The sequence below is a fragment of the Stegostoma tigrinum genome, chromosome 25 (genome assembly GCF_030684315.1).
Source record: "Stegostoma tigrinum isolate sSteTig4 chromosome 25, sSteTig4.hap1, whole genome shotgun sequence".
Lineage (NCBI taxonomy): Eukaryota > Metazoa > Chordata > Chondrichthyes > Orectolobiformes > Stegostomatidae > Stegostoma > Stegostoma tigrinum.
This window is the reverse complement of record NC_081378.1, coordinates 48,357,858-48,381,162: the sequence shown is the minus strand read 5'-3', so window position 1 is coordinate 48,381,162 and position 23,305 is coordinate 48,357,858. Positions and strand designations below refer to the sequence as shown.

At 42.4% G+C, this 23,305-nt stretch overlaps 2 protein-coding genes across 6 annotated transcripts in view; both read left to right on the top strand.

Moving 5' to 3' along the window:
• Positions 1 to 1,645, top strand: part of LOC125463188 (GTPase KRas) — a 53,321-nt gene extending 51,676 nt beyond the window's left edge. For 4 of the 5 annotated variants that reach the window (XM_048554076.2, XM_048554072.2, XM_048554074.1 and 1 more), the window contains one exon: positions 823 to 1,645. In XM_048554076.2, the coding sequence (XP_048410033.1) occupies positions 823 to 939 (117 nt within the window). In that variant the 3' untranslated portion in view covers positions 940 to 1,645. The remainder of the gene's footprint in view (positions 1 to 822) is intronic. The other variant, XM_048554073.1, reaches the window with a different exon arrangement.
• Positions 1,646 to 6,811: 5,166 nt separating this feature from the next.
• si:ch211-59o9.10 (uncharacterized protein LOC561841 homolog) overlaps positions 6,812 to 23,305 on the top strand; it is a 32,822-nt gene continuing 16,328 nt past the window's right edge. Inside the window, exons 1-4 of the mRNA XM_059654705.1 lie at positions 6,812 to 6,888; positions 11,010 to 11,162; positions 11,283 to 11,376; positions 20,925 to 21,567. Of these exons, the coding sequence (XP_059510688.1) occupies positions 11,023 to 11,162; positions 11,283 to 11,376; positions 20,925 to 21,567 (877 nt within the window). The 5' untranslated portion in view covers positions 6,812 to 6,888; positions 11,010 to 11,022. The remainder of the gene's footprint in view (positions 6,889 to 11,009; positions 11,163 to 11,282; positions 11,377 to 20,924; positions 21,568 to 23,305) is intronic.

The following is a 23,305-nucleotide window of genomic DNA, read 5'->3' as shown; positions in this document are numbered from 1 at the left end:
AAAAGTTTCCTTGGCAGGGATCAGAAGGTTCTTGAAACTTTTGAAATAGGGAAAAAGAATGTGCTGGTTCCACAAGGGAGCTATGGCCGTTCCTGCCACTTGACGTTCCAGGTAATAAATGGTTGCTCAGTCTTTGGTAGCAACTCTGCATCTTCATCCTGCCTGGACAGACAAAACAATTCCCCTCCAAGTCTCCATCCTGGCTTGGAAATGTATTGGTGTTCCTTCACTGTCACTGGCACTTCTTTTGGCATTGTGGATCTGCCTTCACCACATGAGCTGCAGCAGTTTGAGAAGTTTATCATCTTCTGAAGGGTAGCCAGACCTGGGCTATAAATGCAGACCCAGCCAGTAATTCCCATGTCCTGTGAGTGAACGTTAAAAAGGAATAGCAGTTAAAGCTGCTGATGGATTCCTGTGCAACTCCCAGGCCAGATATTAACCCATCAGATAGCTTCTCTAAATCTAATCTCCCTTCTCTGCTCAATTTGAAGGCCCTGACATTTCAAAGTCTCTTGCACTTTGTGTCTTTGTTACTGAAAAGCTTTGATCTAAGAATGTGCCATGCCTTAGTTTGCATGTGCCTCAGTACCTCCTAGGAGACAGAAAAAGCAATTTGTGTTCTCCATGTGGCTGGCTGCATTTGACATTCCTCTCCTGTGTAAGATGGCATGGTTGGTAGGAGGGAAGAACTATGGAGACAAACAACTATTTGTTAAAGAGGCATATATCTCTGAGATTAAAAGTACAAAACCAACTGACTATGCACTTGCAGATGGTGCATCTGGAGGGAAAATAATGATGTGTTTTTTTTATTTTCAGGGTGTTGACGATGCTTTCTACACACTAGTCCGTGAAATTCGAAAACACAAAGAGAAAATGAGTAAAGGGGAAAAAAAGAAGAAAAACAAAACCAAGAAGAAGTGTTTAATTATGTGAATACATTTTGGTGTAGATGTATGCTTAGCTGGAAAAGTGATATCTGATTATTTTTTGTATTTTTTTGTACATTACACTAAATTATTAGGCTTTCTTGTTATTGTCCTTTTTTTTTAATCAAATTTAGTTTAACAGAACTGACAGCTGTCGGGTCATGGCCTGAACCTTTTCTTAAAAAAAACCTTAATTTCTTTCCAAAGCCAGTATTCCCCGTCTGTCATTGTTTTGTTAAATAGCACAACTGTGTTGTTCTGAAAACAAACTGATTGCTGTTTTGGGGCTTTTGTGCATGTAACTATGCTTTTCTAAATACATTTTGTCTTTATTTATCATGCTGAAAATATATATATGGAAAAGTATATTTCCTCTTGAGTGCCAATAGCCTGCTAGGTTCCACTTGTCATGAATGGTTTACCTGGGATATATTTTAATATCTTTGTATGGTTGTAAAACTTAAAAGGTGCACATTTTATACATTGTGCTTTATTTGTCAATGATTTAATTTCTCTCAGTTCTTTTAATTGTGCTGACTTGAGAATGTTCATTAATGTTCTAAAGAACTGACAAGTGGCCAGTGTCAGACTTTGTAATGTTTATACTGTAGAAAGTTTGTCTGATATTTGTTGTAATGGCTTTGATGACAAAAAAAATGTACTTTTAGTGATTAAAAAATAAAGCAATCCAACCTTGTTCTGACATTTTAAAAGATGTGCTCTGGCTGTGTGTACTTGGACCCATGGCATCATTGACCCACACCTGACTATAAAGGTATTTTGTTCTGATCTGACAGAAGTGTCACTGTTATTATGAAGGACTGGTGATACAAGATGTCATAACTCTGCAGCCCAGGACTATTTTTACGTGAAAATCCAAAGAAAAGTTTGAGAACAGAGAGTCACAATTTATATAGCGTCTTCCAAAATCTCTGTCTGGATAAGCTGTACAACCCACACACTACATTTTGAAGCACAGTTGCTGGTCACCACGTTTCCCACATTATAACAATCTGTGTACAGCAAAGCACCGCAAACAGCAATTTAACAATGACCAGATCAGTTGAGAGAAATGTGCCTGCTCTTTTTGTTGTGTGTAAGCATGTGTCTCATCTGAAAGATGTAAATCAATTTGGAAAATATGCTCAAATTATAGCATTGGACGTAAAGTTTTGAGCAGGGAATGCATTTCTGGCCTGGCTAAAATCCATGTTTTAATATTTGTATAATGTATATTCAACGAACATCTGTGAATTTTTTTAATGCTCATTGCTATTTGTCTAGTTTCCTGTTAGGAAAAAGGTTCTTTCATACTTAATCTGTATTTTAGAAACTTTTTTCCAGTATAGAGTTATTTCCATTCGAAATCCAGTAGTTGTTCCTTTTTGCAGTTTGAGTGTAGGGTTATGTTGTTTGGTGTGGTGAAAGAAACTTGTCAAAGTGACAACGAATTAAAGGGTGTCAACTTTGGGGTGGTAGGGTGGCTCAATGGTTTGCGCTGCTGCCTCACAGCACCAGGGACCTGGGTTCAATTCTAGCCTTGGGTAACTATGTGTAGTTTGCACATCCTCCCCATGTCTGCGTGGGTTTCCTCCAAGTGCTCTGGTTTCCTCCCACAGTCCAAAGATGTGCAGGCTAGGTGGATTGGCCATGCTAAATTGCCTGTAGTGTTCAGGATGTATGCATTAGGTGGGTTATTGGGGGATGGATCTGGGTGGGATGCTCTGACGGTCAGTGTGGACTTGTTGGGCTGAAGGGCCTGTTTCCATACTGTAGGTATTCTATGAAAAATACCTAGCAAGATTACAGAGCCTTGTTATTTGAAAACTCAGTCACATGTGAATTTGTGTTGTGTTCTTGTACTTGAGTCTTGATTTTCAATTTGGCATTTTGCTGTATTATTCTGGTGAAGGCAGACTTATTGAGTATTTTTAAGCAGAGGTAGATTGATTTCCCTTAACCAAAATCACGAAGATCAGGGCTAGATGGGAATTTGAAGCATAAAATCAGCCATAATCTTATTAAACAGCATGGGGGAAATGGTCAACTTCTCTTAATTTATGTTTTGCACACTTACTTCATTGCCATGCCTTAAGACAGATAAATGATCCATTCCTTGTGCTGCTTTTAAGGTGAGAAAATGGAACTCTGAGTTATTTCAGTTACTGATCCTGCCGATAGTAATCACTGGAGATTTGAGCAGCATTGCCATCATTGGATAAGTCTCCATCAACATCCTGGAAGGGTACCATGCACCAGAAGATGAACTGGGCCAGCCATATAAATACTATGGCTACAAGAGTCAGTTAGAGACTGGGAATTCTGACATTAATAGCCACCTCTAAAGTATGCCTTCATCTACGGTGCACAGGTTAGTACTTAGAAATACTCCAACTACACCTAGTTGAGTACATCTGCAAAAATATTTAAAGATCAATATCATCCAGGACACAACAGCTTGCTTTGATGAAGGGTCTAGGCCTGAAACGTCAGCTTTTATGCTCCTAAAATGCTGCTTGGCCTGCTGTGTTCATCCAGCTCCACACTTTATCTCATTCTCCAGCATCTGCAGTTCCCATTATCTCTGACAGCAGCTTGCTTGATTGGCATCCCTCCCACCTACCACCTTAAACACACCCTTCCTCTGTTGCACAGTGACAGTGTGTACCCTCTATGAGATGTACAACAGCAAACCCTCAATTGCTCCTTCAAAGCCACAACCTCTGCCGTACACCATCTAGACTTGCATCTAAAAACTGAAAGCACTGTGGCTGTTGTAAATCAGGAACAAAACCAAAAATTCATGGAAAATGTTCAGCAGGTCTGGCAGCAAATGTGAAGAAACAGTTAACATTTCAGGTCTGGTGACCCTCCAAACTGATGTTGGTAGGAGAATGTTGGTTTATATGCAGAAAATAGTGGGGGTGGGGGGGGGGGGGGTGGTTGGTAGGGAGTAAATGATAGGTGGGGAATAGAACCCAAAGAGAGAGAAGAGCAGTTGGATAGACAAAGAAGTTGATACCAATCCAGCTAGAGGGGTGAATAGCTCTTAATGGGAACTGTTAGTAACTGACAACAGGTGGTATGTAATGGCAGGTTGTGTGTTAACAAGGCCTGGTGTGTGGGGTAGGGGACTAGGACATGGGAGGGTTCAGGCCCTGAAATTATTTACCTCAATATTGAGTAGAGAGGGCTGCAGGATCCTAAAGTGGAAAATGAGATGTTGTTCTTCCTGCTTGCCTGAGCTTTGCTGGAATACTGCCGTAAGCCTGAGACAGAGATCTTCATCAGGGAACAGGATAGTGTGTTGAAGTGGCAAGCAACCGGAAGCTCAGAGGAGACCACATTGTGAGCAACAAAAGCAGTATACTAGATTTTCCAGAACATCTATGTTTTGCTTGCGAAAAAGACCCTGAGCTTCCAGTTTCCTGCCATCTTAACACACCATGCTGTTCCCTGGCAAAGATCTCTGTCTCAGGCTTGCAGCAGTGTTCCAGCAAAGCTCAGCGCAAGCTGGATTAACATCACCTCATTTTCTGCTTGGGGACCCTGCAGCCCTCTGGACTAAATATCAGTTCAATAATTTTAGGTTCTAAACTCTCCCATGTCCTATCCCCTACCCACATCAGGCTTTGTAATCACATAGCCTGTCATTACACACTACCTATTGTTAGTCACAAACCGTCCCCATTAACAGCTGTTCACCTTCCTAGCCAAATCGATATCAACTCCTTTATCTATTTAACTGCTCTTCTTTAGGTGGGGATAGAGCCCAAACAGACTGTTTAACTCCCTACCCCCTCCCTATCTTCTGCATATAAACTGACATTTTCCTCACTACCATCAGTTCTGAGGAAGGGTCAATGGACCTGAAACGTTGACTCTGATTGATTGTTTCTTCATGGATGATTCCAGACCTGAGCTTTTCCAGCAACTTCTGTTTTAGACTTGGATCAATATTGCTGTTCCTGTGCAGTCACTGCATCAAAATCCGGGCACTCCCTTTCTAACAGTATGGTCGGTTTATCTTCACAAGATGGACTGCAGCGAAATTTGGTACAGGAAACAAATGGCCTTTCCAGTGACATCCACATCATGGAAACTAATTATTTAAAAATCCTTCACTCTCTAAGGGTGTTGAAATGGTTTTCACCTCACCATTCTATTTCCATCTTTACTAAAACTCTATCTTTCAACTGCTCCAATCTGACTTTCACCCTCCTCACAGCCCTTGGGATTGTCTTTACAAAGTACTGAATGATGTTCTGTGGCTGACTTTATTTTCTCTTGCCATTCTAGACATAGCTGTGGCATTTTGGCATGGTTCATCATTTTATTCTCTGTTTAAACATTCCAATGTTTAAACACCACAATACCAGTGGTCGATTCTTCTCTGGCGTTGACACTCACCCAAATTCTCAGTTATCTCCTTTTCCTGATCTATCTACTATTCCTTCTTGATAACATCATCTGCAGATTTGATGTTATTTTCCATGTATTTACTGTCATTATTCAACTGTATTTCTGCACCAATACACTATATCTTTGTGTCTGATATTTTGAACAGTATGTTTATGCTGTTCACATGCATGTCTTCCTCACTACCTTATTCCCTGTTCCCAGCCTGTGTATGCATTTTATCTCTCTGCCCCATATGTTCAGAATAACCCTCATATCTCATACTCTGTTATTGCACCAAACTATTTAGTAACTCAGTAGTGTATGCTTTTCTTTACAATGTCCCCGACTCCAAGTATTTCTCAAGTAAAATATCACCCAAGCATGAGCATAATAAAAAGGGAATTGATTTACAGCTATCACAGAAAAATGAACAGTTACAGATTCCCAAGACATCAATAGCAATTTTAGAATACAATGTTAAAGTCACTGTAAAGCAATAAATGGGATTACAGAAGTATTAGATTACATAACTCCCTCTTCTCTAAATTTAATGCTCCATACCACCAGAATTAAGCTGATATTACAAAATTTTTGGGTGTAGTAATGCCTTCAACACTTTAAAGTATCAGTGTTGAGAGGCAGTGTTAGGCAGAAAAGTAGCAAGTAGAATCAACCCGGAAAACTGAGAGGTAACATACTTGGAGACGGCTGACCACTGTTGAATGGCGGGGAGAGGGTGATTCTTAAAGGGTAAAGGAGGGGGGATGGTGGTGGTGAGCACTGCAACGTTATGACTAGGTAGGCAGCATTTAAAAGGGTATTTTTGCATTTCACCAGTCCCCTGGCACCATACGTGTCTTAGGAAGATGGCAAAATCATGGGCATTACTGCCACAATTTCTGCTCACTTCCTTTAATATCCTTGGATGCATCATATCTGGTTCTGGTGGCTCATCAACTTTAAATACGAACAGCCTATCAAAAACCTTGCCTTTACCAATTTTTATTTTCACAAGTGTCTGGACTACCTTCTCTTTCACCATAATTCAAACAGCAGCTTCTTCATTGGTCAGAAATTCCTACAAGACCTTCTGGACTCAATGTTGAGTTCAACAACTTGAGGACCTCAGACACTTCTTCCATGCCCTTTGCTCAATCCCCACGCACCAGGCCTTGTCTTCACATGGGCTGCTATTACACACACAACCCATTGTCAGCTGGTAATAGGAACCATTGTTTATTGTCCATTGATTCACCCAGGCTGACATATGAATACTCCTTTTGCCATTATTTGATATAAATGTCCCGCCTTTACCTGTCCCAGCCAATCAGAGATGTCCTTTCAAAGGGGAGCGCGCTGGGCACTAACGGTCACTCGCGTCACCAGGATGTGCAACGACGATTTCTCCGGCGCCAGCCAATGGGAAGCTGGGACCGGCGGTGACGCGCGCGGCGGCGGGCCGCCTGAAAGGCGGAAGTGTGGTAGTGGCTGGCTGTGTGGTGCTGAGTCTGCGCAGTGGGAGTCTGGTGCGCAGGAGTGGTTCCGTCTGCGGTAGGTGAGGCCTGTTCTCCCCAACATTTTCTACCCTCCCGCCTCGCCCTCCGTCAATCCTTTCTCTTCATGCCCTTTCCGCTACTATTGCACTTAGCATGGCAAAAGGCGCTGGGGGCTGGCTTAGGCTTCTCCCTGTACTGCTTCATTGCAGTTCTTTACTCCCAGGCCAGGCCAGGCTGGATGGATGGTAGAATGATGTCTCCCCGCCCCTTTACCAGACTGGGTGGTAGTGTTTCCCCCCAACCCCCCTACCAGGCAGGTACCAGGCTGGATGGTAGTGTGCCCTAACCCTGCCAGGCTGGATGGCGGTGTTACCCCCACCTGCCTGCCCCACACCTTCTTGATCAAGCTGGATGGTGGTGACCACGTTGAAGGAATTTAAAGATACTACAAGCTGATCAGCTTTTAAAAGTTGTTTTAGCAAATACACATGTTGTTCTTCAGTACTTGCTCAGTTATAAAACTGAGATGCTGGAGATCTGAAATGAAAGTAGAAACTACAGACAGAAATCAGCTGACAGTATCAGAGATAATGGGAACTGCAGATGCTGGAGAATTCTAAGATAATAAAATGTGAGGCTGGATGAAGACAGCAGGCCAAGCAGCATCTCAGGAGCACAAAAGCTGATGTTTTGGGCCTAGACCCTTCATGAGAGAGAGAGAGCTCTCTCTCTCTCTGATGAAGGGTCTAGGCCCGAGATGTCAGCTTTTGTGCTCCTGAGATGCTGCTTGGCCTGCTGTCTTCATCCAGCCTCACATTTTATTATCTTATGACAGAAATCAGCTGTCTGGCAGCAGCAGTGGAAAGACAAAATTGTCATTGAGTCCCATATGACTCTTGTTTGGAAAGCAGTTTCAGCTCTTAAATGGGGGCCAATATATAGTCCTGTCATAGAAATGATTTCTCAAACTGCTTGTGTTTGAATGACCTAATCTCATTGCTTCAGGAAAGTATGTAATGGTAGAGATACTGAAGGCCCCTGCTTTCTAAGAGCAAAGGCAGATTGGGCCTTGCCAACTATGCAGTGTGTTCACTGAAAATTGAACTTTATTTGTTGCTTGTGTCAGTGTGTTGTTTTGTGAATGGTAAAATAAGTGTTGCATACAGTACATACTGACTGGCCCACCCAGTCTGTGCTACATGCTTGTGCACCAGGTGTTGGCTTCTCAGTACACTTCTTTTTCACTTGTCTGCTTTGTTTCTGGAAGCATCTAACCTGCTTGACCTACTTCCTGTTGCAGCGTAGTGTCCACTTATAAGGACACACAAATTGTGCTGCTTTGATTTTTAAATAACTGTAGTTATAGTCTTTGTGTGCAGTAAGTAGCAAACATTCTCTTGACATCTATCCTCTTCTCTTCAGCTTATTGGTAACTAGTAGCCTCTCGGTCACTTCTTTAAAGCTTAAGACTAGTGCTAACTTGGTCTGAAACTCTTCTTGTACTATCAAAGTGGCAGGGAGTCTGTGCTGGGTTGGAGAAGGAGTAGGGGTGGTTAGGGATTTGGGATGTTGGACGGAGGAGAAGTTTGTCAGTGGTAAAGGAGGCCATGTGATAAGGTGCTGGTAAGGGACAGTAATTCTGACAGCATCGCTACATTAGTTGGTGTGGGGATGTAGCAGGTATCGGAGATGTTAACTGTCAGTTGTCACACTCCTGCCAGGCAGATACTGGTTGGTCAGCATGTTGTCATTGGAGTGCCAGATTGACACTCTGTTACATTCATTTAATGAAAATGTGTATGAATTTGTCTGTAAATAAGTAACTGCTGTCAGCATCCTGTTATCATTTGTGATAGATATGCCCACAAGTAGTTTTCTCCAACAGGATACTGCTGTCAAACAAAAGTTTTTTGCCTACCATGAATAACATGGGAGTTGGTGTGAAGCCTCATTTGTAGGCCACGTGTCTCAATAATTGACCAAGTGCATCAAACTACATGTCCTGCTGACCATTCAGTGGGCAGCAGGCTGATTATGCTTAATCGTGTTCTAGTAAACATCGGAATAGTAGATGTGATTTTAATCACTTGAATAATCCAACCTGTGCTAAGAATTACATCGGGAAAACAGTTCGTGTTCACCATTTGGTCATGCAGTATTTGTGCGTGCTCGGCAATAGATATACAAGTACGCAATACCTCTTTGCACCCTCTTTCATGAAAGAATAAGATCATGGAGACTACTGATATCCACTGTTCTGATGGCAGCACCCTGACCAATTAGTTTGCCTGCCCGGATTGAGATCCAAGAATGACAGTTAACTATTCTTGCTGTGTTTGCATGTCATGGATAGCCTAACTGAGCAGCCACTTCTCTCTCAGTCTAAATTTGGTTCCTTTTCTTGCAACCTGAAGTGTGATGATGTAAGACATAAGGCTTTTGATTTGTCCCCTTTTTGCCATGTTTAAATTGACACTAATTGCATCTAATGACAAATCTGACTTGTTTCTTAAAGCTAGGAATGTCTTGCTGTTAATAGAATTAGGTGACATTTTTAGGGCAGATGGTGCTGTGTATGGAATGAGCTGCCAGAGGAAGTGGTGGAGGCTGGTACATTTGAAGGGCATCTGGATGGATACATAAATAGGAAGGGTTTAGAGGGATATGGACCAAATGCTGGCAAATGGGACTAGATTAATTTTAGGATGTCTGGTTGTCATGGATGAGTAGAACTGACGGGTCTCTTTACTACCCCAGTAAAGAATTTGAAACTTGTTTGGAATTAATTATTAAATGCTAATTGAAATCGATTACTATTAGACTTCTAATCGCAGCCAAAGTGCTGCCAGGCAATAGGACTCTGCTCTCATTAGAGAGATGACTGGTGATTTAACCTGGGCGTCACCATGCTTTGGGCAAGGGATGAAATGGAGTGTTTTAATGATAACCTCAGCTGGTGCAGAAGTTGAACCCATGCTATGGGCATCACTGTTTGTATTGCTCACCAGCAATCCAGCCAACTGCGTGAAACTGAACCACTAAGTTACAATAAATGTACGGCACGCAGGATATTTTTACTGGAATCAGATATAGTCTGCTTCCTGGCTGTCCCTGCTTAGATAACTCCCTTTTTTAAAATCACATTTTCATGTGCTGTGAGTGTGACTGATACAGTCAGTGTTGTCCATCTCTCATTGCCCTATTAGCAGTGACTCTCTGGACCATTTCAGTTAAGAGTCAATGACATTCCTGTGGGTCTGGAGTGACATAGGCCAGACTGGGTAAAGATGGTTGAATTCCCTGCCTTAAAGGGTACTTGGGAGCCAGAGAGATATTTGCCACCAGCTTTCAATTTCAGATTTTATCTGAGAATTTAAATTCTGCCAGCTGCTGTGGCCTAAGCCTCTTCCCTTATTAATGCAGGAACATTTTCACCACGTCACCATTTCTTGATTGTTTTCCATACTGCAGTGTTGAGGGATGTGGAAATCACAGTACCTGCAATAATCCGGCAGATATTGGAAGCTGAGATAACGACATGGAGCTGGAGGAACACAGCAGGCCAAGCAGCATCAGAGGAGCAAGAAAGTTAACGTTTTGGGTTGAGGCCCTTCCTCAGAAATTTAGAAGGGTCCTGACCCAAAACATCAACATTCTTGCTCCTCTGATGCTGCTTGGCCTGTTCTGTTCCTCCAGTGCCATGTTGTGATCACTGACTCCAGCATCTGCAGTTCTTACTTTTGTGAGATACTGGAAGCTGTCTTGTTTGTAGGCGTATAGCCTTGAAGGTTCATAGAAAATCAGTGGTCATGTTCTGTTTGGCCATGGAGCGTCCCTGAATGACTTCCTATACAATAGGAGTGTTTCTTAATGCGGGTGGCATCCTGAAAGAGACCAGTCGTATTAGATATTTAACTCCACGCCCTCAAGATGGTTGTCAGAAAACCTGATACTTTGCTAGACAAGATTTTTGTGCAATATTTATTAATAATGGTGATTGTCAGAATATGGAGATAACAAGTTTGCAGCCTGATTTGTAGTAATGTTCATCTTTTTGTTTTAATGCAGATCCTGAGGATTGCATTGGAATCAGTTTACAGTTAGCTGTTAAAATCAATTGGGCTCCAATTTGACTAGATTGCCTTTAGGTTTTTTAAACACTTTTTTTTTCCCTTTAAAGTAAGGAAGATACCATGGATCAGAGTTTGGATGGACTGGAAGGAAATGAATCTTGTGAGGAAACAAAATGTCTCAGTCCTGATCCCTTGAACAAAGGATATTTATTTAATACGGATTCTGATGCTTCAGAATTCGAAGTTCCTGAGACACCCAGGTACTGATGTTAGGTCTTAAAATACTGTATTTGCAACAGTCTTGACATTATGTACATCTCTAAACTTTTTTTTTGTAACTTGTATATCTCTCACTCCCCTCTTCTTGTTTTTGTTTTAAGCCCTGTTTTTTCCAAGACGAACAGCAAACCATATCGAGTGGAGACTGCAGTCCAGGATAGGAGAATTGCTAGTGAAGGGAGAAAACCTGTATCTGTGAGTTGGCCTTTCATCATGTATCAGCAAATTTGACTCTGCTTCCCACTGAAGTTAGGACAAATAATTTTTTTCTTTAAATAGTTCCTTCCACCACAATTCTGTCAAAGTGCATCATTGCAGCAAAATTTGAGAGGAATACTGAGGGGTGTAGGAGACACTATAAACTGAGAAGAGAGGCAAGGGTAAATAGTAAATTTGATGTTGAACAACAGCGAGCAGGGGTGAACTTTCTTTTCAACCTTCTTGGTTAATAACAATATGGCTCTAGTTACCATCCATGAGGTTTTAATTTTATTTTTTTAAATGATAAAGAGCCAATCGTAGTTTGCTTGATTTTTAGAACAAGCCTATTGCCTTGTTGTAAATTTGCAATGTGAAGCATACTGCCTTTGTGAAGTAATTTGGGCAAACTTCTTTGAGCGTGCTTCAATACAAAGGTGTGAGGTTTTAACATGAGACTTGGATGCCTTTAGGAGGAATGAATATTGCAGTTATATTTTTAAGTTCTGAGTTCTCTGCTTTTCAGTCAACGCTGTGAAGCTGGGCACTTCTACTCTGGAGACAAACCACCTTCTTGACCTGTGATCTTGGAACAGTGGTATCAAATATACCATTTGTCTTCAAGATAACAAGTTGCAGAGCTGGGTGAACACAGCAGGCCAAGTGGCATCAGAGGAGCAGGAAAGCTGACGTTTCGGGCCTAGACCCTTCAAATCATCCAGCTGCACGCCTTGTTATCTCATTCTCCAGCATCTGCAGTTCCTACGATCTCTGATACAATTTGTCTTCCTTTTTTTTTCGCTTGCTGTTCCTTTGTTAATGTTATGACTTGCATTCAAGGAGCAGAAATTGTTTTGAATTCCAATGGTTGCAATTCTTAAAAGCATTTTTATCCATTCTTGATAAATCCCCATGTATACTGCCCATACCACTTATCTGATTTCCCATCCCCTTTGTGACCTTGTGTGCTTTTTCTTACTGCTTACTTTCTTACCTGTTTTTTAAGTTGTATTTATAACACAGATGAAGTCCAAGCTTCAATTTTTTTTTAGCAGCTGTTACTTAAACCCGAAAAATGATCTGTTTAATTAATGGATATAAATCAGTTAAAATGATCCTCTATCCATCGAATTTGTATCAGAGATAATGGGAACTGCAGATGCTGGAGAATTCGACACTGCAAAGCCTCTTTGAGGGATGCCTAATCTGAAGAAGTTTACCCCCCCTCCCTTCGGACAAACCTCGGGATCTCTCTCCCACTGCAACTCTCTTGTACCGTCTTCGATCTGCCTCCCCCTCTCTCCCTATTTATTTCAGAACCCTCTTCCCATCCCCCTTTTCTGACGAAGGTTCTAGGCCCGAAACGTCAGCTTTTGTGTTCCTGAGATGCTACTTGGCCTGCCGTGTTCATCCAGCTCCACACTTTGTTATCTCAGATTTTTCAGCATCTGCAGTTCCCATTGTCCCAAATGCCAGGTAATGGCTCATTGCCCAGGAAATTTTAAATCTGCAATTACCCAAGCAGCCTTGGAATTTTTGAGGATCTGGATTATAGAATCCCTACAGTGTGGAAACAGGCCCCTCGGCCCAACAAGTCCACACCAAACCTTAGAGCATCCCATCCCCCTATAACCCACCTAATCTACACATCCCTATGGGCAGTGTAGCATGGCTAATCCACCTAACCTGTGCATCTTTGGGACTGTGGGAGGAAACCCACGCAGACACTGGAAGAATGTGCCAACTCCACACACAGTCACCTGATGGTGAAATTGATCCCTGGTACTGAGGCAGCAGTGCAAACCACTGAGCCACTGTGCTTCTCATCTCTAGTTTGAATTCCATTTGCCACTTCCCATTCAGCCAAACCATAGAGATTCTATAGTTGACAGCCATCTTGGTAATGGCCAATTTGTCTTCTACAAATTTCAATATCATGCCTCCTTAAATTCTACATCATTTTTAATATATTCCACAACATATGTTGAGTCATGTGGCACACTGCTGGAAACTGCTTTCAATTGATTAAAAATTTGTTTAACAATGGCCCTTGTTTCCTGTCACAGCCAATTTTGAATCTACACTCAACACTCTCATGGGGTTTTTTATTTTGTCTGTCATGTGGGACCTCATTGAAATCTTACTAAAATCTATATAGACAACATGTATTGCACTAGACTCATCAATCCTTGTTATTTCCTCCAATATTTAATTAAGCTAGTATGACCCAATTTTCCTTTAAGAAAACCACATGGAATATTCTGGATGTAATCTGTACCTTTCTAAATCTCAGCTAATGCTATTTCTGATTCTAGTTAAGTGTGGAGCTGGAGGAACACAAGCCACGCAGCATCGGAGGAGTAGGAAAGCTGACATTTCGGGTTGGGACTATTCTTCAGAAATGGGGGAGGGGGAAGGGAGCTCTGATATAAACAAAGAAGGGTGGGGCTGGGGAAGGTAGGTGGGATGGTGATAGGTGAGTGCAGGTAGGCAGTGGTGGGGATTGGTCAGTGAGGTGGGGGGAGTGGAAAGGTGGGAGAGAAGACTGACACAACCTGTCTATCATGGAGGCAGGGATGAGAGGGAGGGTTGGTCATGGGATGAGGCTGGGGGTGGGGAGATTTTGAAACTAGTAAAGTCCACATTTAGACCTTTGGGTTGTAAGCTCCCAAGGCGGAATGAGATGCTGCTCCTCCAGTTTCTGGGTGCTGACACTGGAAGAGGCCCAGGATGGATATGTAGCCTAGGGAGTGTGATGGGGAGTTGAAGTGGTTTGTGACTGGAATGTGTTGTTGTTTATAGTGAACAGAGTGCAGGCGCTCTACAAAGTGGTCTCCAAGCCTCAGCTAGGTCTCTCCGATGTAGAGGAGGCCACACAGGGAGCAGTGGATGGAAATATATCCTTGTTTGTGGGGTCAGATTGCAGGTAGCAGTAGTGGTGGAGAATGATGCATTGAATCCAGGGGTTAGTGGGGTGATACATAAGGACAAGGGGGATTCTGTCTTTGCTTTTGTGGGTAGGGGTGTGAAGGCAGAGATATGGTCGAGAGCATTTTTGACCACTGAAGGGTGGGGGGTGGGTGGGTGGGTGGAGAGTTGTGGTCCTTTGAAATACGAGGAGATCTGGGACGCTTGGGAGTGGAATGCCTCATCTTGGAAGCAGAGGAATTGGGAGTAGGAAGATCGCCTTCTTGCAGGAAAGTGGGTGAGATGAGGTGTAGTCTAGGTAGCTGTGGGATTTGGTGGGCTTAAAATAGATATCAGTTTCCGGATGGACACCAGAGGTCCAAGAAGAAGAGAGAGGCATCAGAGATAGTCCAAGTGAACTTGAGGTTTGAGTAGGTGTTAGTAAAGTTGATGAGCTGTTCAAGCGCCTTGTGGGAGCATGAGGCAACGTCGCCACATCGATGACTGACTGTATCGGAGGAAGAGATGAGGGATAGCCACAGCCCCTTCTGCCACCTCCAGCACACTACCCCAAGACCCCACCCCTGACCATCAAAACATCATCTCCCAAACCATCCATCACCTCAGGTGACCTACCACCCACAGCCTCCAACTTCATCATTCCCCAAACCTGCACCACCCGTTTCTATCTCCTTCCCAAAATCCACAAACCTGACTGTCCCAGCCAACCCACTTTCTCTGCCTGCTCCTGCCCCACCAAACAAACTTCACTTACCTAAACTCTCTTTTCTCCCCTGGTCCAGGAACTCCCAACCTTGATACCACCCACACCCTCCACCTTCTCCAAGGCTTCCAATTTTCCAACCACTCACCTTCATCATTGACATCCAGTCCCAATACACATGAATTCCCCACGCAGATGGCCTAAAAGCCCTCCGCTTCTTCCTCTCCCACAGGCCCAACCAGTCCCCCTCCATTGACACCCTCATCCACTTAACCAAACTCATCCTTACCCTTAACAACTTCTTCTTCAAGTCCTTCAACTCCTTCCACTTCCTACAGACAAAGGGGGTGGCCATGGGAACCTGCGTGGGTCCAAGCTATACCTGCCTCTTTGTAGGCTATGTGGAACAGTCCCTCTTCTATTTCAAGCCCACTGATTCCCACAGCTACCTAGACTACACCTCTTCTCCCCCACCTTCCTGCAAGAATGTGATCCTCCACTCAATTCCTCTGCTGCATCTGTTCCCAAGATGACGCATTCCACTTCGAAACATCCCAGATGTCCTCCTATTTTAAGGATTGCAACTTCTTTTTATCCCCCTTCACACCCCACAGTGGTTGAAAATGCTCATGACTGCATCTCCACCCTCAACCCCTCCCTGCAAGAAAAACAAGGAAGGAATCCCCCACTCTTATGTATCACCCCACTAACCCTCCGATTCAACACATCATTCTCTGCCACTTCCTCCACCTGCAATCTGAGCCCACAACCAAGGATTTATTTTCCTCCCCACCCCTATTTGCCTTCCGTATGGATTGCTCTCTCCGTGACTTCCTTGTCAGCTCCATACTCCCCACCTCCCCCGGCTCCTTTTCTTGCAACCACAGGAAGTGCTACACCTGTCCCTACGCTTACCCTCTCATCTCCATCCAAGGACCCAAAAAAACTTCCACTTCAAACAGATGTTCACCTGTGCATCAGCTAGTGTGGTCTCTTGCATCTGCTGCTCCCTGTGTGGCCTCCTGTACATCGGTGAGACCAAGCTGAGGCTCGGAGATGCTTTGCAGAACGCCTGCACTGTAAATGACAACACCTTCCAGTCATGAACCACTTCAGCTCCCCGTCACACTCCCTGGGCAACATGTCCATCCTGGGCCTCTTCCAGTGTCAGCACCCGGAAACTGGAGGAGCAGCATTTCATTCTGCCTTGGGAGCCTACAACCCAAAGGTCTAAATGTGGACTTCACTATTTTTTCAAAATCTCCCCACCCCCAGCCTCATCCCATGACCAACCCTCCCCCTCATCCCCACCCCTTGACCGTCTGTCTTCTCTTCCACCTATCCGCTGCTCCCACATCACTCACTAATGCCCACCTGCACTCACCTTTCACTGCCCCACCCCTCCTCTTTCTTTTCTTTTATTTTCAGAGCTTCCCCCCCCGCCCCCCTCCAATTTCTGAAGAACAGTCCTGACCCGAAACGTCAGCTTTCCTACTCCCCTTGATGCTGCCTGGCCTGCTGTGCTCCTCCAGCTCGACCATGTGTTATCTCTGACTCCAGCATCGGCAGTTCTTCGTTTCTGTGAATCTAGTCATGTGTGCTCATGCTGTAAAATGAGACTTGACCAGCACCAATTTGGACAAAAAGGCTGTTTTCCATACTATGGGTCTGACACTGCTGAGGTTAGACTGTCCAATCTGTATAATGGTCTATTCCTTCATCTTTTTGAAATAATAATGGTGTAACATTTTCAGACCTAGATTTGGCAGTGCAACCCTGTTTTCTTGGGGGTGGGGAGGAGACTTGTCCCCACTGTCCATGTAGAACCTCACTTTTGAACACCTTGATTTGCCACTGAACCATTTTAAGTTGCTGTATCCCGATAATCTGCCTTTCCCCAATTGAGAACTTTCCTTCCTGGCCTGTCTTGGTAATGCAAAATATAACTGTGCATTATGAATATCGTCTCGAAAGTGGTCATCTGCTGTGGCTTCATCTGTCTGCCCAGCCTTCACTTCTTTAAATCAGGAACTGCATCCTCTGGGTTTGTGTACTGGTTTAAAAAGCTATCTTGAACTCAGTTCAAGAATTTTGTGCCCTTTTGCCTTTCACATTGTTGAATCCTGAATAATTACCACTATGTTGTTTTTGCACTCTCCAAGTTGCCTATTTATTTGCTACTCTAACTGTCTACTGTAGGCATTTAATATGGAGATAATGTGGCTATGCCTAGTTTGCACAGAACCCGTATGGCATCACTTTTTGCTTCATTTAGTTGTAACTGATTCTTTAACTAATAATGTTATGCTCCTTTTTAAAAACCCCTTTGTCTGTGCTGCCTGAAAGTGCTGTCCAGGCATGTTGAGTTACCATCCTTGCTCCTCTTGGAGCCACGTTTCTGTCGTAGCAATATCATGCTGTCATTTCTGTGGCCTGAACTCATCTGCTTTATTCGTGATACTTCTTGCTAATGTTTCCTTTTTAACACTAATTTTGTTTTTTCCTGATGTTGTGCACTCTTTAATCTCTGCTTCATGAGCTGAGTCACTGACTTAAATTTTTGCCTCGTGTTCCCTGTTATTAATTCCTACTCGGGTTCTCATCGTTCTGTCCATGTCCCATAAAGTCTGTTTGCCTGTCATGCCTGCTTGCAGGCTCCAACTTTAGAGCCAACATGATTTTTGAAATTCTCATCCTGGTTTCTGCAACAGTTTCAACCTTACTGTTATATAGTGTGAGCCAATCTCTCCTCAGTCAGAGTTAGACATCAGGCAAGCAGTCTGACACCTTTTGGACAATGGAGAACTCTGTCCTCAAGAATTGGATTTTGTCAGTGTACACGTGGAAACATTTTAGGATGTTGCTGAGGGATAGCAAGTAAGTGACAGGACCATCCTTGGAGCATGAGAGCTCACTGGCATGAAGTAGAGATCCTATTGCTAAGATGTTTAGCTGTGGTTTAGAAAATGGAATCAGACAATTGTTGCCCCATCAGGTTGGATGATGGTGGGGGATAGTATGATCAACTGTCAATGTTGCAGGAAAGGAAAGGATGGATATTGTATCTTTTCACAGTTGCAAAGAACTCCACTTATGACTGGCCACTTTTGTTTTCTGTAGAAATAGGTCTTAATGTTTAGTTGGCTTTTGTAATGGACTGTATCAAACTTGGAGTTGTACTTGTTGCCAGAAGCCTTTGCAGTTGGAGATTGGACTTGAACTCTACAGATGTTGCCGGATCTGCTGAGTATTTCTAGCATGCTGTTTAGCAGTATCTTTATTTTGCTTTTATTTTTGTATTACTGTTTAACTTTATTTAGTTGTTTCAATCTGTCCCTCCCACACCATTTTGGGTTTTTTTTGTTTTACTCCAATTCTCTTTGCATTCTGGTTTGGAGCACAGCCGAAGGCCTTGTCAACCACAACAAGTTGAGGGTGGGAGTCTCTGAGGGAGGGGATAGGAGCTGTTGGAGGCTTCCTGGTGAAAGGTGGCATCATTAGAATAGGTGCAACAAGGAATTTGGGAGAATGAAATGGCTTCCTTGCAGGAAGTGATGAGTGAGTGTAGTAATTTTGGAGTTGGTTGGCTTAGCGAATATCGGAAATGTAACACTGAAGTCAAGGAAAGGGTTAGGGATGGACGAAGTGATGGTGGGAGAAGGTTGGAAATTGAAGCAAAACTGATGGGTCTGAATGTTGATTCAGGTTCAAGTTCATCTTTCATCTCCAGTCCTGAGTAACGTCAGAAGGTTTGTTCAAGACATAAAACAAGCACTAAAGGAAAATACTTTGGAAACTGGAACTATGGCTTGTATAGTGCAGACATGAAGTGCCAAATGTATCCCAGGTATTAAGTAGTAATCTTGAAACAACTTCACGATAAGGCATCGGACCATCAGAAGTTGTTCTTAAATTCATCAAGATGTCAGTCTCATATGAAAAGATCAAGGTTTTTGTGGATGACATGATCAATGCAGTATTGACCATCACTATGCTCTGAATCTGTTAATTAAAATCAACTCTCAATGCGGCACTAGATTTACATTGGCCAGACACCGGGAAGCAGTCACCCTTACAATACCTACAGAAGAATGGAGACCCGTTTTGGTTTAGTCGGTTTTGTAAACTGACGTGTTTGTGGTGATTCTTTTCTTTGAATACTGAAAGATGAGAGGTGAGGTTTCACCAGGGTAAAGGCTGATACTACTTCATCTTTTAACTGAAACTACCTTGGGTGAAAGTCCAGAATGACAATTTTAGTGTTGTGGGCAATATCAAATTGTGTAGTTAACGAAGAACTGAAAAATCCAGGAAAGCAGGAGACATTGAGATCTGAGATCTAGTTAGATCATTCATTACACAATGTAAATGTGACATGCAACTTGATAGAAAAATGTCTTGAGACATCAATGCAAGTAAAGCAGAAGTCATTTCAAGTGGGATTGAATTCAAAAGATGTATCATACCTCGGTTAGATCCACAGTCCTCTCCAGTTAAACCTCCTTTCCTGTTTTCTAAAGGGTGTAGAGATACTGGCCAAGATGGGAAAACTACTTTCTAGAATAACAGAACTGAGGTTTAATTTAACAAACACTGAACAAGCTGGGGCATCTTCATGTGAAGAAGAGACTAAATTTCTGATGGAGGTCTTGGAGATTTTGATTCTCAAACAACACCAGGCAGGGGAACTCAAGACCAGGTGCCATAAATAAAAAGCAGTGCAGTTCCTGTAAGAATTTCAGGAAAAGTGTATTTGTGTAGTGATTAGCTTGTGGACTGCAACTGCATGGTATAATTGAGGCATGTGGGGTAAATGCAGATAACACATCTCTTGTGTGCTTGCTCTTCCCTGGTGCCTACCAATAGCTTTGGTAAATTCAGGTCTTTCAGCCATGCTCAGGAAGAAAGTCAGTTCTAACTACCGGATGTTGTGGCAACTGCACTTTTTTTTTTGGGTCCCAGCTCTGAAAAAGCTATCCTTGACTGCACCTCTTGTGTACTGCTCACTATTGCAGAGCCCAGTTAAACAAATATTGCCTTTTATTACTGTAGTTTAAGATAGCTAAAGGGTGGGGTGAAGTACTGGATTAATTCCATTGTGAGAAATGGCGGGGGGGGGGGTACATTATTTTCCTCTTTCTATCTTGCCACCACCGATCCTTCCCCACTTGATTCAAATGAATAGCGTTTTATTTCTATTTAGATTTTGATAGTTCCCATCATTGAATTTGATACATCAGGTCTTGACTTCCACACTAGATGGCACTCCTTGCCATAGAACCCAAATAATTAATAGAGTTGGTGTTTTCCCCTGTACAGGTTGAAGTGACTTTTGCAAAATGGTTTTCTGAAGATGTTATTTGGACTTAAAGTTAACTGTTTCCCTCTCCACAGATGCTGCCAGAACTGCTGATTTTCTCCAACACTCTTTTTTTATTTCAAATCTCCAGCAACTTCAGTATTGCTTTTTTTAACCTCCGTACATATTGCTCTATCCAGAGTGAGATGTATAAAACAAATGGATTGGGGGGGAAAAAAAACTTGTAAAAATATATATTTTTATTTAATAAACTTGTTCGGAGATGTTGTTAGACATCTTTTGAGCAGGTGGGACCTGAATCCGGCTCTCCTGGCTAAGAGAAAAGACTTGCAAACTGTCCTGACTGTATGTTTTGTAAATGTAGTTTTAAAGAAAAAGGCTGCAATGTAATGAGTATTAGTTTTCAGGACAGGTTCTGTAAACACTTACTGTTTCAAGGTTGTGGAAAAACTGGCTTTTTTGGCTTTGGAGTTTTATTCAATTATTCCTATTTTGAGCAAAGGAAGTAAGGCTGCTCTATTGCTGGATGCTTCTGCATGAAGGTAATTAATTATACAAATGATTTATTTGTTGAACTCTGGCATTCTGTTCTAGGTAGCACAGAATAGTACCTGTCCACCAAAGAGGTGCCTTGTAATGACAAATAGTACGGCAACACAGACACCTGAAAAACGTACCAAAAGACTAATTGCTGAAGATAGCAAAACTCATTCTTCCTGCACGTTGCTGAAGAGTCTTGTACAACCAAAGGAAAATAGACCTTTCTCAAGTTCAAATTCAACGAGATCAAGCACTGCAAAAGCTGTTGCTACCACAAGATACTTGCCATCAAGAAAATCTCCTGGGGAGTCAAAACTACTGTCTATGTCAAGAAATTCCAGTGCTGCTTCTGTTAAAACAAACTGCTGTGTGGCTTCACGTTGTCATTCCCCTTCAGCTGTCTCCAGCTCTCACTCGTCTCCAGCAATGAAAAGGGCAAAATCAAGTTCAGAAGGTTTTTCTGTTGCCAGCAGTTCCACTTCAAGAAGTTCTCCAGTATGCAATCCACGTTTGAAAGAAAGACTAAGTATACATTCGGCACAAGCGTCCTCTGCCTTTGAATTATGTGCAGGTGGATTTGCAGTTGCCTCTGCTTTGAGCTGTGCAGCTTCTTCTCCAGGCTCAGCACTGACTGTCTTAGCAAATGGTGCAAGTGATTGGACTGATCTCCTGGATGATGATGATGAAGAAACAATAGGTAGGTTCCTCTGTCTTTTTGAGGTATGGAAGTTTAAAGACTTGCCTGATGCCATAAAGGTTTATTTAATTCAATGACTTGGCATTTAGGTTAAGTTTCTTTTAGCAGTACTTCAGTGCAGAAGGACATTGATTTGTTTCTGGTATAGAAACGTGACCATTAAATCCATCAAATCTGTGCCAGGATTTCTGAGCCAATTTGTCTAATCCCACTTCACTACTCACTCCATGTCTCTAATCTGTTCAAGCAACTCTTTAATTCCAATTGATTTTTATAGAATCTGTTTTAGCATTGGCAGAATTCAACACTTTTTTTATTTCCTTTTTAAAATGAAAACTTCCAGTTGGATCATCTGGTGACTGGTCAAAGCGATTTAATCTATCTTGGAAAACTAAACTGGATGAAGGTATATTAAATCTAGCACTGTGAAATGAAACTGAGTAAATTGATCTTTTTAATTCAAAAGTGAGAGGTGATGTTTGAGGCAGTAATTATGTATAAAATGGAATTCAATTGTGGCTTAGTCAAAAGCAAGCCTTTATCCACCTAATTAATCTAGTTTGACAGAAGGTTGTTTAATATTGAATAGTTTAAAAAATAGACTAAAAGATTGGCACAAATAGTGGAAAACATTTTTAAGGAATTCAGATTCAGGAGAGTAACCAAAGAGATGAATGAAAGTGATGGAGTTGCAGTAATTAATCTCGAGTGGTGTTACAATGACATAAGGGACTAAGCTTAAACTATACACAACCTGAACAGGAACAGGCTATTGTCTCCAATCCATTCTCAGTTAGTAAAATAATGACTGATCTAAACTTTTTTTTAAATACTGTCTGCCTTGGATCCCTATCCATTGGGTTTTCTTGTCAAACTTCAGTTGACCAGTCCATATTCGCTCTCGCGCTCAGACTCCCATGATACAGATGTGTGGGGTCACTTCATCCAGACCAAGATTATAAAAGTCTTAATGGGCACAAGTGTGTGCCCAACATCTAATTATAGGGGTCTAAGTTGCATTCTGTCACTTGTTGTTAATGGAGTCACATTGTGGGTAGGTAATTTTTCATGCACCCCTCTAGGTATTATATACCCGGCTCTGGCTAGAGCCTTTGTTGTAAGTAAGCTGACATATGGGTTAGTAGCTTGATTTGGGAACATGTTAGGCATGGACTAGTTTAATCGAAAGGGTCTGTTTCTATGCTATGTGACTCTAATTTAGCACTTCTTGATGTGCCTTACATTAATTGGGACCTTGTAAACCTAATAATTTGGCTGTTTTTAAAAATGCTGCAGACAGACACTGAATTCTCCAAGCTTGATTTAAGAAGGTAGGATACAATCTTTAGAGACAAACTGCAGATGCTGGAATCCAAGGTAGACAAACAGGAGACTGGAAGAACGCAGCAGGCCAGTCAACATCTGGAGGGAAAGAGCAGTCAATATTTTGGCTACTGCCCTTCTTTAGGGTTAAAATGTTGACTGCTGCTTTTCTCCAGATGCTGCCTGGCCTGCTGTGTTCTTCCAACCTCCAGTTACAATGCCACCTATCTTACTATCTAATGAAGCTAGTAAATTGGAGTCACGAGTTGCACAGAATAGCCATGTCAGGAAATAACTCCAAAAACTGGTATCCTATCACCAAGTCATGCTTTTATTTAACACCTGCATATTACTTTACACTGGTCCAAGTTCTTCAGAGCCAGCTTTGAACAGAACCCCTGATACTCCTGTTTGC